Source organism: Plectrocnemia conspersa, unplaced genomic scaffold, assembly GCF_051122295.1.
Source record: "Plectrocnemia conspersa isolate PC_06_02 unplaced genomic scaffold, ASM5112229v1 ptg000005l, whole genome shotgun sequence".
Lineage (NCBI taxonomy): Eukaryota > Metazoa > Arthropoda > Insecta > Trichoptera > Polycentropodidae > Plectrocnemia > Plectrocnemia conspersa.
The window spans coordinates 20,938,149-20,953,766 of NW_028277169.1; the positions used below are offsets into that span (position 1 = coordinate 20,938,149).

Consider the following 15,618-nt stretch of genomic DNA (forward strand, 5'->3'; position numbering starts at 1 on the left):
ACATAAATCATATGTATCTATTTGAAAATGTTGATAATGGTCAAGTATTATAATAGTATTTTTTGAAATATACTGGTATGCAACCAGCACAATATTTGTATTAATTCAAATAATTTTACGCTAGTAAATATATACATATGTATATAGGTACAATTTTTTTTAATGTTTTATTATTATTTTGTAACTTAGTGTCCCGATGTACTAAGCTATGTGTTCGAATGTTATATAGCGCATATATGATGTTGAGATAGTTATCGCGTTGTAGTATTGCGTGCTCGCGAAAAAGGAAAAGGTTCATGGTCGCAATCAGTCGTGTTATGTGTGTCGCATCGGCCGGTGGCGGCACCGCAAGTATGGCAGCGCCGCCCCCGCGCCCCCTTTTTCCCAAAGGCGCCGATTGCTCTTACGTCTCTTGCTACTGGTAAAAACGATCACCTCTTGCTTCGAGCTCGTTTCTGATTGATTATTTTTTCAGTAGTTTTCAGCGACGCCTTATCGACTCATTAAACCTTTGTGTTCTTTTGACTCTTTTGTTGTTCGAGTCGATCGAACGTACGTACTTTTTTCTTAATTACACTCGCATTACTTTCGCTCGTTATGGATTTGTTCTTTAATTCAATTTATTTCAGCCGTTATATATGTATGTATATTTTAAATTGATTTAGAAAACTGCAGTGCAGCCAACTCGTCAGAGCTGGAAGTCATCGTTGCATCGACGCTCATTAGATTATATTTAGATTGCAATTCTTTCAGATATTAAATAATCGATAACATATGCCGTATTTGATATTGTACGATTTATGATACAATAATTGTATAAGATCGAAATATTTCATCTTTTTATTTATTTAAAAAGTTATTGATTTTTTCATATACATATGCTTAAATTTAAATATTATTTTTAAGACATGAGAAATATTTTTAAACAATTTTTTTTATACATCAAAACTAAAATAGTCATGACTACATGGTCGCTAATTTATTTCTTAAGAGAAACTAATTAAAAAATCAATTATAGCAGTGTTTCTCAAACTTTATATAATTAACGCAGTTGTTGAAAAGTTATACTGTTAATGTAAATACACTATTATAATTAATAATACTATATAACTTTACACCATTGAAATAACTCGACTTACAAAATAACATTATTGCGTTTTCCCGATGTTTTTAGAGAAGTCCGTCTTGATGAGTATACTTATTTTTTGCATTGAACTAGAATACCAAACTATAAATATTTAAATGGTAAATTCAATAGAGTTTGAATGAATTACAGCCCTTGTGATCCAAATTATTTTTAAGCTCAGAAATTGATTCATACTTAACACTAAACTAATTATTATCTTTTATAAAACCATTACTTCTAGATTAAAAAAATATTTTAATCAAATGTGAAACAAAAAATATATGATAATATTGTTGTGTTTGTGTAATATTTTATAGCATGATGCAGACCCTTTAAAACATGCACTCAATAGCTATTACTCATGTCACGTGTAATGGTTGTTGAGTAGGGTAATTATTTTTTATACATTACACGCCTACTGTGTGCTTCATGTGACCTACTTTTTTATTGATTTTTACTGTTTACTGCTGTTTCACACTCGACTTGTTAAAACATATCACGCTCATTATATTAGTACTTGAACAGATTTTATTATACTTATGGAATCATTTACGAGCAATTAACAACTTTGAATTCATTAATTAACTGCTTGATTTAATCACAAAACTAATCTATAGCAATTCAAAAAATAACATTGTTTTATTTATAAAAATAATATTAAAAAATGCAGTTAAGAATCCCTTAAAATTGTTTTTATCATAAATAATTTTGAGATTTTTATCTAAAAAATCCAGTAAACGGGAAACAATGGCTAAGAAAATACGTACAAGTACAGCTCCCGAAAATATCAATGTTACACTAACTTGTGTGACTTGATGGGATTTTTATGTAAAAAAATTGGAAATGGTCAATAATTAAATGTTGCAGAAACTTGCTGGTTATAGTAATGAAATCATTAGATAGCATTTATGACTCATTTTTTCGACTAACTTCTTCATATTTTCTGTAAAAATACCGAAAATATCCTAAATTATAATTGTGGTATAAAATTAATACAGCTTTAAGCGCCTGCCAAGCCATAGTCAAAGATGTTTTATAATTATAATATTTGTAATATGCATTTCCTGTACATATATCCATTAATCTTCCATTTTAACGATATATCAGATTGTCCCAAAGTCTGCATTTATTTTTTTTTACATTTGCAAAAATGTATAACTTTTTATAAATTAACGATAATTTCACTATTCTTTCGGTGCTTATTAATAGTAGTCTTATCAATGATGCCATCCAGTAACGGGATATTTTTTGTTTCGGTATTATCAATTCTAAATCAACAATGGCAGTAAAGATAAAATAATCTTAGTTAAGTTATATTATGCTTTGAGTATCAACTCGGTCATAATGCAACAATAGCAGTTAAAAAATCTCTAATGCAATGGGCAGGGATGACATTCAATTTAGAAAGTGTCATTCTAAACATTACGTTCCAGGAATTTTGACCTTGAATATCTACATAAGGGCGGGCAGTCCTTGGTGGTTGCTAGTGAGGATATTAGGGCTGCCATCGAAGCAGGTCCGAGATTAACGATACATAAGCTAGCACAAAAGCTCAATATGTAGCCTACATTAGTTTAGACATTTAAAAAATTAGAAACAGTGCTAATTTTCAGAAAATGGATATCTCATAAATTGTCTGAGAAAAACCTCCTACAGCGAATTTCAATACATATGCCAATAATTAATATTAAAAATTTTAACTCATTTAACCCACACCATTAAAAACTGAAAGGCTTATGGAACAACCCAATGTATCGATTATTTATGTATTATATATATATATATATATTATAAGATTTGAAAATTATTATATTACAGTGAAGAAAATGTTTGGAAACTATGTCAAGACGTCAACGAAAGAGTACCCGAAGAACTAGCATTGTGCTATGTAGTTTTTATCTCGAATCAGAGCAAAACGGTCCCTCTATGGAGACAAAGGGCAGGTCGTGAAGAAGATCGTCTAGTGTTTTGGGTATATAAATGATCGAAATTAATTTCTACAAATATTTAATTCATATTGCTATGTATATATTTTTAGGACTATCACGTTATTTTTATGTACGCGTGGGATGTTAAAACTTGCCTTGTGTACGATTTAGATTCTGAATTGCCTTTTCCTACATTTTTCCATAAATACGTGACCGAGACATTACGGACAGACCAAGTAGTTAATCCAGATTATCACAGGTAATTTATAAATTGATAATATAATGCTAGTAAAGACTTATCATTTTTTTACAAATATTTAGATTCTTTCGAGTTGTACCTGCAATAGAGTTTATGCAAAACTTTGCGTCGGATCGCCGTCATATGAAGAGGCCCGACGGTTCCTGGATAAAGCCTCCTCCGCCATATCCTGCCATCAGTACGCCTGGTATGTGTTCACAAAATAAACTTGTTTTTCACGTCCAACTAATTTTATATATCTTTGCATATAGGTTATACTCATAATTTAGACGAATACACTAATATGGATTCGAGCGTCGGTCCCGGACAAGTCTACAATCTTACTCAATTCGTTCAGAAATTCTTCAAGATCAACAAGTAATGTCTGAACGACGGAACGATATGACTGCTTATCCATTTCTTCTAATCTTCTGGGAAATTCTTGCTACCGCTGTCTAATTGAATTACTATTATATAAATATGTTTTTTTATGGATATGTGAATTTATTTGCACTCTTATACTATTGACATCACAATATATATGGGAGCACTATAATTATTGCAGGTTTCCAGTGATTAAACTATTCACTTGTGTAATTTATATATATATATATATATATGATAGGAAAACTTCGTCAGTTTATATACAAATAATATGATTTTTTATATATAATTTGCTATTTTATTTGCGACGAAGTTTTTTTCTTGTATCCGATGATTACAGTTATCCCGAATTTTATTAGAAATCTGTTCAAAAGTCACACGAGTTAGTGTAATCTTGATACTTTCGGGAGCTGTACTTGTACGTATGTTCTTAGCCATCGTTTCTCCAGTTTACTGGATTTTTATCGAATTTTTATAACGTTTTGTACATTTTTTATCTTCTATTGAGGATTTATTATATATACGCCTACTAAGATTATTTCTTAAATTCTTGTACCTTTTTTCGTAAATTAAATTTACATATATTATAAATCTACTTATATATGTATGTAACTATCTAAGATTGGAATTGGATAAATGTTCATTTACATTCTTTGATGGTAATGTATGTTACAAATTATAAGTGATTTGTTACGGCTGATTGTAAATTTGACCTGAAATGTCAAAACCGGGTATAATATGCAGTCGATCTTTTCAAACACTAAAAATGATATTTGCCTCCATATTTATGAGATCCATTAGGATACATTTGTATTATTGTTATTGTAATAAATAATTTATATATCTAGCGTAAGTCCCTACAGTATAGTATATGATATGATAAATATTTTTGGTAATTCTCAAGTTGTTACCAATTTTTTTATAATGAAATAGTGCAAATTGTAATTTTTTTACGCAATTTATATATGTGTATGAAAATAATTATGGTGGTTCGTACATTTTGATCTATTTCTTAGCTTAAGCGAAGAATTCTTTTATCTCTAAATTAATTGAATTATGAAGAATAGCATGTGTGTTATAAAAAACATTTTGGATATTCACCGATGGACACAAATTTGGAACTCATGGACACTAACAGTGTCATTCGACTGTTATGGAAAGTTAGCCTTGGGCACAGATGCAGTCTCGTATAACTAAAAAGTTATGTATGAATTGTAAAATATATTTATACTTAAAATATAAAGATATTTCCATTTATAAATTAAATAACAACATATTTTAGATAAATTGCACCAAATATAAAAAATGGCATATTTCGTTTCATAATTTAAAAAATATCTATATTGTGGGGGACAACGAGCGCTACGTGTGCTCTGTTTAATATTGTTCTAGTCCATAAACTCTCGCACAAGACTTACTTAACCGTTTCCATTTTAAAGTTATTTATAAATAGTGTTTATGAATATTATAACCAAATTTGGCACGATGACTTTATATTCAGCGTAACTGACGCAAAAGGGTTGTTTTGAACATGTTTGATGTGACATTAAAAATAAGAGTTTATAATGTGAATAAAATAAGTATGCTAAGTATGATATCGAGCAAAACGGAAAGATTTCACTGTATATGCAGATTGGGGATTGCAAAACTATTTTATAGTATAGCAAATTATTTAAAGAAAATGCCTTCATTTATCAATATATTATTCATTCAACATATCAATGTATGTTGTGTTCTTAAACAGAGTTGATTCATATTTATTAGTGTTGGTTTTGCAATCCTTATATAGAAGATACAAAAAATTTAAAATCAAAAGAGTAGTATATGGTCGAAACTTTCTGTGACGAGTTAACGTTTCTGAATTGATGTAATTATGTAATATATATATATATATATATACACACACATATGTACACATATATATATATATTTGTATCGTAATTTCCCCTTTTTGTAGGATTATATACATATTTATATGATATGTACGAATGTGTATGCACACAGTCACACGCACATGCTCTGGAAAAAATGATAAATCTAGAGATGGACGATAAAATGTAATGACATTTTATTTTTTAGCCGTTGCGAGCGGAATCATTTCATTAACATAACTTTTGGGACCAGCAATACCGCGGTGGTAAAAAATTAAACATTTGTAGTAGCAAATAACAAATTATAATATATCGAATTACACCGGAAATTCGGCAATCTGGATTCCGTTACGTTGCACGACGTGTGTTTGTGTGCAATCTTTCTTCCATTGTTGTATCGTCGACAGTGAGTTTTATTTTGATGTTTTAATCAAAGTTTTGTTATGTCGCATTTTTAATATGTTGTAATTTTTATTAGTCCTGTTATACTCGATAGAGATTTTCCATGACGTTGAATATATATAATTGTATCAACTTTTGATATTGTTTTAAAGTGTTTTGAGTGGAAACGTTAGGAATATCTACTTGAAGCTGTTTTAATCATCCTTAGTGATGTAAGAAATGTGAATAATTTTTTCATTCACATTTCCAATACCACTACAGAGTCAGACATGCCTAATTTATTGTATGTTTACCAAAACAAATACTGTACACGATAAAAATTGCTTTATTGCCTTGTCAGGAGTTTTATCTTAATATTTGACTGATACAATGAGTGATATAAGAATGTGCTTGTGCTTTTAATGTACCAAGTTACATTTGTTTTTTATTTAGACTTTTATTATGGCAAATTAAATAAATTAAAACACTTCTCTTGATATATTATGAAAACGTTTGTTTCATTTTTAACATAATTTAACGAACTTACCATAATCCAACGAACCAAATCCTCATATTCAATAAAAACTCTACCCTAAAATTTGTCCTATTCAACCATAACATTCCCCGTTGTGTACCGATCGCTAGCACAAGAGGTGCGTCGATTATTACAAATCCTGTTTTAAATCCTCGACTAACAGGTTGAGTAATATCTACCCGTTGCTGGTAATCCGCGGGACGGGTAGTGACTACTTCTATAACTTCTGATGTTTAACAACAAGTTCAGTAGTATTTACCTGCAAAGATTAAAGCGTTTTATACTGCCATCTATGAATACATATTTATGCTTTAAGAAAAAAAATATTTCAACGCATGGTTATTTTTATTGCCGCTGACTTCCATGTGAGGAACCATCAAAGAGCTCTTTATTTAAATATAATTTTATGGTAAAGTATTTTTTAAACATCGTATATTATTTTTTAAGTGTGACAAAGTTGTAAACATCAAAATATTAACCCATGAAAGTCTGAAATATGATTTTATATATGATAATTTAACTAGTTTGGTGGTGCCTCTTAGTGTTTAATCAAATTTTATTCGAAATCATTTTTTTATTGCTTGTTCAGAGAAATGCATTAAAAACATGTGACACACTACATTTATATCATACTAAAGTTGAATTTTACTTTGGTTTATATTCGATGCGGATACACTACATTTTTCGTGGAAACAAATTCAACACATTTCGTCAACTAATGCTCAAAACCAGCATTTTTCTTCTATTTTATTTATTTTCAAGGCATTTAGTTTCTTTGTAAATATTTTTATAAATAGAAATAAAACAAACTTCATGATTTTAATTTTGATCTTATCTTATGCAACCCACAGATTGAAAACCACTTATAAAATAGTTTTAGCATATGTACCAATACAATTCAGAACATTTGATAAATTTTTATTTTTAATTCAAAAGTTATCATATTTTTTTATATGTGTTGAGCAAAATTCTCGCGAAACAGTGTTTTCACACACGATGCGGTGAAAAAACGATCCGTCGGTCAAGTGTTAATAGACATTGTCATGAAAAAGTAGTATTTTTCTCCATGTCAATAAAAGATAAGATTTTAAGTTATGGATACGAGTAAAATAAGTCAATGGTAATAAACAGAATGGCGTTGTTTCTTATTAGTTAAAATTGCAAATCCATTACTGGCCCCAACACTGAAAATTGAGATTTTATCTAAATTGACTTTTAAAATGGATCTTCAGCGTGAGGATATGCCATCTCCCCGATCTAATATAGGTCCTTGCATGCTTAACGTAATAAAAAATATATATATAACAAATAATTTATTATTTTCTAAATTGACAATTTTCTAATGCTGGTCAGTTAATATTTCACAACCATTTTCAGTAATAAGCACCGTATGTTCAGCTTGAGCCGCTCTCGCTCCATCGGCTGTCACCGCTGTCCATCCGTCCTCCAATATTTCCACCATCTCATCACCGAGCGTGATCACAGGTTCGATAGTAAAAGTCATACCAGCCATCATCTTGCCCGGATACGAATTTACTTAAAAATCCATGGTAAAAAATTAAAATCAAATGCATATAAATTTTTCTAGTTTGTCAACTTTTTTCATACCAGTGTGATGAATTTCAGGCGCACCGTGAAAATATCTTCCGATCCCGTGTCCGATGAACGCTGGAACAACTACGAATCCACGTTTGGTCGCGTATTTGTTAATAGTTGATCCTATTGCATTGAATGGAGTTCCTGGAGCGCATATAGATATTCCCTAAATTGGTCAAAACGATAAGTGAAGATTTGATACTAATTTATAATATTGGGGAGAGTTGTAATTTGAGGCGTGTTGTCTTTCCTGCAACTGGATATTTTCGATCACTTGCATTTAAACACAAGACAAAAAACACAGAATTTTTTTCAGGCTAAACATATAACATACATCTCAGGCCTGTGTTATAATAATAACACAGGCTTGCAATTTAAAAGTTGTCTTGAATGTAAATAGTGATTTATATAGTTATTCAGGTACTGATTACTGGAAAAATAATGAAAAAAATCGATCACATACAGTTTCTTCACAAATTATAGACATTTAGTAGAATGAAAAGTACAGTAAATTTTTTTTATGTACAATACATACATATTTATGGTATACTAAATAATTATTTTAGGTGTGTTAACACTTAAAAGAGACTACAAATCAGAATCAAAAGCATTTGCCCCCAATCTAGTTGATACTAGCATAATTACAACAATAAAACTAGTGAATACCAGTTCACTAGCCTGTTGGGGCCTATCTGTTTCCCATCCCTCACAAATTTCCACTTCCATTTATGTTTCTCCGGTCCCGCATACAGTGTGTATGTTGACTTTGCAGTATACGTGTCATAGTGCTCCGAGCTATGTAAAACTACTTTTTAGTTACAGTGTCATTTAAGTGTTTGTGCTTAATTTTTTAAACGACAATGGCTTGCCGAAGATGCGTCAACTCACAGGATTGTTTATGCTGTATTTGTGGCAATTATACTGTAAAAAACATCAAAGAAACATTTCAGATTTTGTGGAAAAAGAGTACTTTGTTTATTTTGGCATGAAGTTGGGAGATCCGACAAGCCTTGGGTCCCCCGTCAAGTTTGTTCGATTTGCATGGAAGAACTGAGGCAATGGTTTCATGGTAAAAAGCGATCTTTTCGCTTTGGTATACCAATGGTTTGGAGGAACCAAAAAATTCATAGTGAGGACTTACTTTTACTCTAGCAATTAAATGATTTAGTCTGAGACTTAGGTCTTCCCAAAGAAACTGCAAAAGTCTGAACCAGTACTCTTATACAAAGATAATAAGTATGTATTTTTGCATTCCTTCCAAAGCATTACATTCAGTTAATTTGAAAGAATGCTACGAAAATCTTGAGTTGATTCTTAACAAACTTTCATATCCAGATCATAAATGGACAATTTATGGAGACTTAAAAATAATATCGATGATATTTGGTCAGTAGAGTGGTTACGCCGAATTTTCATGTATTCTGTGCGAATGGGACAGCCGTGCCAGATAGCAGCATTGTATCAAGAAAGTATGGCCAATCAGAAATATGTACATTACAGCCTGAAAACAAAAACATTGAGAGAGAATGCCTTATTGATCTGAAAAAAGTTCTACTTCCACCACTTCACATTAAGCTGGTGGGCCTGATGAAAGCATTTGTCAAAACTTTGCCAAAAGAATGGGAATGTTTTAAGTATCTCTAACCAATTCTCTAGTTTTTCAGAAGCAAAGTTGAAAGAGGGGATTTTTGTTGAACCCAACATCAAAAAACTTATTAAGGATGAAGTCAAACCACAAGTATATTGTTAAAGATATGTTGAAAAAGATTTTGGGATGTAACATGAGATTAAAAGTACATTTCCTCCATTCACATCTGGGGTACTTTCCTGAATATGTAGGTATTATAAGCGAGGAGCAAGGTAAAATATTTCACCAGGACATAAAGATAATGGAAATACTATACCGAGGAAGATGGAATGTGAACATGACTGCAGACTATTGTTGGACGTTGAAAAGGAATGATCCTCAGCAAGTTTTTTTAATAATTTAAATTTTTATATTTGTGTATTTCTGGTCAACATTAAAACACAAATATGTATCTTAAAATTGCATTTTGTGTCATTTGTTAATCTTTATTATCTTTTTGTGAAATAACCTTATGTGACAGAAGAATATGGATGTAATTTTTAGTATTAGCACTAAAAATTGTATAAAAATCAGTTAACAAAACTAAAACAATTTTCATATTAATTATTGTATACTTATCAATATTAAAAATCAAAATTGTCCCACAGTACATTACTCTCCCTTTTATTTAATTGAATACCTTATTTAGACACTCCTCAGTTACGGAAACTAATTCTTTGCCTTGTTCATCAACATCTCCGATTAAAAATGTTTTAGAACAATCGCCATGGTAACCGTTATAATAAACCTGAAATATAAAACTGAATTATTATTTTACTTTCAGATTATCCAAAAAAAAAACAAGCACTCGAACAGTTATATCAACATTGACTATATCACCGTTTTTTAACGGTCGATTATCGGGTATTCCATGCACCGCTACATTATTTACTGATGTGCATATAGATTTTGGAAATCCTCTATATCTCAACGGTGATGGATAACAGTTATTTTCTATGCATTTTCTGTGAACAAACGTATCAATATCGTCGGTAGTTATGCCTATCTAAAATTAAATATACATATATAAGAGAAAAATAAATCAATTATCATAAAATACACATAATGAATCAATCACCTTAATGAATTCTCCCACATTTTTCAGCAAAGAACTAGCGAGTTTACAGCTGTTTGTAATTCCTTCGATTTGTTTTTTATTTTTCACTTCAGCATTATTCGGTCCGGGCAACGGTTCTCCGGTGGCGTAATAATTTGGTTTTATAATATTGGTTGGTACATTTTTCATCGAACTCACTAAAGCCGGCTCGACGATTTCATAACAGTCATAGTTAATACTTGAAATATGTTTTCTTTATGATTTTAAATTAAACTAATAAATACTCGAGTTGAAATTGTATATACTTACACTCTTCTACATTGTGAACTGTGTCTATATAAATAATTAGTTATATTACAAATAGTGTTTTTAGTTAAAAACATAACCTTTTAGCAGTTGTCAAATTTGTACTGTAATAGTCGCTAGTTCTGTTTTGGTCCTAACAAATATAATATTACGCACATGAATGTGTAATTTTTAAATATTCATTGATTATTTTATTTTTCTGGTCATTTTGCTCAAGTATTACTTTGGATCAAAATAATCAAGTTTATTCTTTTTATTACAAAAAATTAAGTAAAATTTAGAATTATGAACATTTATGTAAAATATAAAAAAAAATGTATTGAAAACTTGCAACATATATTATTTAAAGATATTATATATAATATTTTATAAACTAGAGAGATTCAAGTACCATCATAAATTTCTGTTCTTAGCAAATACTCAAAACCATTACAAATTGCTTTGTCGTGCTAGGTAAGTTTAATACGTGACAGTATGCTTTTTTCATATCAGCTAAAGATTTATTCATGAATATTTTTATCTATTTCGTTATTACTTATATATTATTTAAATTCAATTTACTTATATTTTTTGCAATTCTGTTTTATGTTATTTTCTTATATGTGTATAGTAATTTTGTAATTTTCTTATGAGTATCGACAAATGCAGAGGGGTAACTACTATGCTGCGGGGGCAAGCAGCCCATGCGGACGCTTAGGATCGGAGGGCTCCAATATGATCGACAAACATAGTAATAACTAGGCTTACCATTCGTCAGAGTTTCACACTATCGATCCCGGTTTTATCGGTTTCATAATATTTCCGAGATGACATTTTTTTAGCGCTCTCGCCAGCATCTCACCAGCATCTCACCAGCATCTCACCATTGGATAAATGTATGACAATAATGATTATATCAAAATTTATATTTTATAGTTCAAAGTCTTAATATTTTTAGTACCAGATTTTTTACAATTTCATGTTATATATTTTTTAAAATCTGAATACTGATTCCACTATAAAAATCCGAATTATCTGGATTGCAATCTCTACTTTGCTTTATTTAAGTTTGTGTTGTAAACTTAAATTGGTCATATTTCTTAAATAAAGTATAATAAAGGAGCAAAGTAAGTATTTTATTTATCACTGTGATTGGATTTTATCGCGGTTTGGCCAACGATTTAAAAAAGAACCCGGTGAGCTGCTAGTCGTGGTGGGGGACCAATTGGAAGCGGCCAGCGCTTCGCCGGTGATTTGCCGACACGTCTGCCGACCAGCGGCGAACCGGCTGCAGCCACCGCATTCTACTTGTCGCGCTCGACTCCTTCGCTGTTCGAGGATGTCGCGTCCGCTTCGATGGCTGGCCCTGGCGGCCCTCTTCTTGGCCTGCGCCCCGGGCTCCTCCGCCCAAGAGCTAGATCTCGGAGACGCGGACTTCGCCGCGAGGCTGGCCGACACCGAAACGGCGCTGGTTATGTTCTACGCGCCATGGTGAGACGCTTGTTATTTTCTTCCTGACTCGTACATCACTGACGGCCGCCTATAGCAAGCATGGCCGCCATTCTATGTCAGATATCCACGTAGGCTTTTTTCAGATTAACCCTAGATTTGCGTGATGTTTCCGCGATGTTTCCGCAGAAGATAAGTCATTACACAATCATCGCACGATGTTCTAGAACCGAAGATTGGTTTAATACAATTTAATAAAAATATATGTTTCAACTCGTGTTCCAAAAATAACTTAGTATAGTAGCTTCTCTAATACTTTAATAAATTCAGGAGTTCTGGTTGGATTCTTATTACGAACTAATAAGAAACATACAAGCCGTGAATATATTTTTAATGTTAACGCAATTGACAATTTTATGACCAAGTTTCGCCAATAACTAGTATCATTATCGATAAATCATTTTAAGGAAATTTCCTTTAATTTCTAGAATACCTCGCTGTTTAGCCATTTAACGAAATAATCAGCTCTTGAAAAAAAATATCGTAAAATTTCTTTATATTTATCTAAAACGACACAATTTTTTTTGTAATATTTATTAAAACTCTTATAAGAATTTGATTAATGAAACTCGTTGGATAAAATGTCATTATCACTTTAGTTTAACGCGTCTAATTGTGTAAAAATGATATCATATTTTTATGAATTTTTCTCTATTGCAATCGAAATTCTTATAACTTATTGATTATGAAGTATTTAGAAATTAATGTATTTTAAAAAGAAAATTAAAATATTTCATAAAATGGTAAAAATTATAATGCATTAACACAATTTTAAAGTCCAACCTTTATAAAAAAAAATATGTAATTTCAGGTATAATATTTTTTGTTTACTTTTACATTTAAGTCATGATCCGCATTTAAAATATCTAATAATAGTTGGAGCTCACGATTGTGCATAAAGATATATTATAAAATTACCGTAGATAAGTAACAAATATATGTTTTTTAATAACGTATTTTAATCACCAGGTGCGGCCACTGCAAACGCCTCAAGCCTGAGTACACCAAAGCCGCCGATTTACTCAAGGGCAACGATCCTCCCATAGCTCTGGTTAAAGTCGATTGCACGGAAGCCGGCAAGGAGATTTGCAGCAAGTATTCTGTCACAGGCTACCCCACTTTGAAGGTCTTCCGCAACGGTGAACTGTCTCAAGATTACGGCGGTCCACGTGAAGCCAGTTAGTTACATAAGATTGACTCGGCTTATAATTTATTTTCAAAATTATCCATAACCATCAATTTTCTCTTATTAGATGGTATTGTAAAATATATGAGGGCGCAAGTTGGACCTAGCTCGAGGGACTTGTTGACTTTGGAAGCCGTCAAAGATTTCTTGGCCAAAGAAGAAGTCGGAGTGGTCGGATTCTTCGAAAAAGAAACCGAATTGAAGGGAACTTTCCTCAAATTAGCCGATAAGCTGAGGGAAAAGGTGCGATTCGCTCACACTTCAAACTCTGACGCTTTGAAGTTGCACGGACACAAGTACAGTTGATATTTAATAATCTTGTATGAAGTTTAAGTTATGATTTAATAGTAATAATAATAATATTTACAGCGATGCAGTCGTATTGTTCCGTCCTAAAATGATGTCCAATAAATTTGAAGAGGATTCCGTCGTCTATTCTGGCTCCGCTGATACTGACGGTCTTAATAAATTCATCATTGCAAACTAGTAAATGTTTAGCTATGCTAAATTAATTATTACGATATGTATGTATTCTAATTTATAATCTATTTTCAGTCACGGTTTGGTCGGCCATCGTACTAGAGACTCGGCGACGGATTTCAAGAAACCGCTCGTCACCGGATACTACACCGTCGATTACGTTAAGAATCCCAAAGGCACCAACTATTGGAGAAATAGAATCTTGAAGGTATTTTGTTTATCTTTTATTTAGCCTTCTTATGTATAATTTTAATATTTTAATTATTATTCAGGTCGCTAAAGAATTCTCCAGTGATTTCTCTTTCGCTATCAGCTCCAAAGATGAATTCACTCATGAACTGAACGAATTCGGTGTAGATTTTGTCAAGGGTGATAAGCCAGTCGTTTTAGCTTACAACGCCGACGATCATAAGTTCATTATGAAAGAAGAATTCAGGTATATTTTGCTATTAATATTTTTTACTTTGATATGGTAACTAATTGAAGGTATTTTTAGCATTGAGAACTTCCAAAACTTTTTGAATCAATTGAGGGACGGTGAACTGACTCCGTATATTAAGTCTGAACCTGTTCCGGAAACGAACGACGCACCCGTCAAAGTAGCCGTCGGAAAGAACTTCGACGAGGTTGTTAACGATAACGGAAAAGATACGCTTATCGAGTTTTACGCTCCTTGGTGCGGTCACTGCAAGAAGCTCACTCCCATCTATGACGAGCTAGGAGAAAAGGTATGTTGTCTACGATAAAGATTAATTTATTGTATAATGTGACGTATATTCCGCTTCAGATGAAAAATGAAGATGTTGCAATCGTGAAGATCGACGCTTCCAACAATGATGTGCCGCCACCGTACAAAGTACAAGGATTCCCGACGCTCTTCTGGGCTCCTAAGGACAATAAGAAGCAACCCATCCAATATGAGGTATGAATCGAATACACGGCTATTGTCGGAAGATAGTAGCTCTACGTTTATATCGTATTCTGTTACAGGGCGGTCGTGAAGTCGACGATTTCATCAAGTATATTGCAAAGCATTCAACTGACGAACTCAAGGGTTACGACAGGCAGGGCAATGTGAAAAAGACTGAGCTTTAAGTGAATTCAGTTCATGCACTGGTAACATTTACCAGATGAAGTGAAATATATTCAAAATACATTTAGTTTTTTCTTTTTAACAAACAAAAAAAAGGTTACAAATTCCATAAGCACTGTGTTATTTTGATGATAGAACGAGTGAGATGCAATTATTTTTTTTTTCTTTTATAAATAAAGTTTTTTGATAAAATATATTCATACTATTTATTGAGTATACCCACGTTCATATCTACACTAGAAAAGAATAATCATATTTATTCTGTAAAGCGGCGTCATCTATCGATGAATATATTATAACATGTAAGGTCAAGAATGGTTAC

General features: G+C 31.8%; 3 protein-coding genes across 4 annotated transcripts; 2 read left to right on the forward strand and 1 right to left on the reverse strand.

Moving 5' to 3' along the window:
* The first annotated feature begins 262 nt into the window (after positions 1–262).
* On the forward strand, positions 263–6,438 carry tun (N-terminal glutamine amidase tungus). The gene is made up of 5 exons (XM_088186576.1): positions 263–421; positions 2,945–3,098; positions 3,165–3,313; positions 3,376–3,500; positions 3,565–6,438. The coding sequence occupies exons 1-5, from the start codon at positions 297–299 to the stop codon at positions 3,672–3,674; spliced, it is 663 nt and encodes a 220-aa protein (XP_088042702.1). The 5' UTR covers positions 263–296; the 3' UTR covers positions 3,675–6,438.
* Positions 6,439–7,763: 1,325 nt separating this feature from the next.
* On the reverse strand, positions 7,764–11,198 carry LOC148235124 (methionine aminopeptidase 1D, mitochondrial). 2 transcript variants are annotated; one of them, XM_088186561.1, is made up of 6 exons: positions 11,053–11,198; positions 10,765–10,981; positions 10,501–10,692; positions 10,327–10,434; positions 8,072–8,225; positions 7,764–7,999 (listed from the first exon to the last, which is right to left on the reverse strand). In XM_088186561.1, exons 1-6 carry the CDS (start codon positions 11,124–11,126, stop codon positions 7,803–7,805), a joined length of 942 nt encoding a protein of 313 aa, XP_088042687.1. In that variant the 5' UTR covers positions 11,127–11,198; the 3' UTR covers positions 7,764–7,802. The 2 variants fall into 2 exon arrangements, with proteins under 2 accessions (XP_088042687.1, XP_088042686.1); XM_088186560.1 differs by having other exon boundaries at positions 10,765–10,996; positions 11,053–11,173.
* Positions 11,199–12,287: 1,089 nt separating this feature from the next.
* On the forward strand, positions 12,288–15,488 carry ERp60 (disulfide-isomerase A3). Its single transcript, XM_088186541.1, has 9 exons — positions 12,288–12,519; positions 13,507–13,715; positions 13,791–14,019; positions 14,093–14,209; positions 14,279–14,411; positions 14,476–14,639; positions 14,700–14,931; positions 14,991–15,125; positions 15,194–15,488. The coding sequence occupies exons 1-9, from the start codon at positions 12,368–12,370 to the stop codon at positions 15,296–15,298; spliced, it is 1,476 nt and encodes a 491-aa protein (XP_088042667.1). The 5' UTR covers positions 12,288–12,367; the 3' UTR covers positions 15,299–15,488.
* The last annotated feature ends 130 nt before the right edge of the window (positions 15,489–15,618 follow it).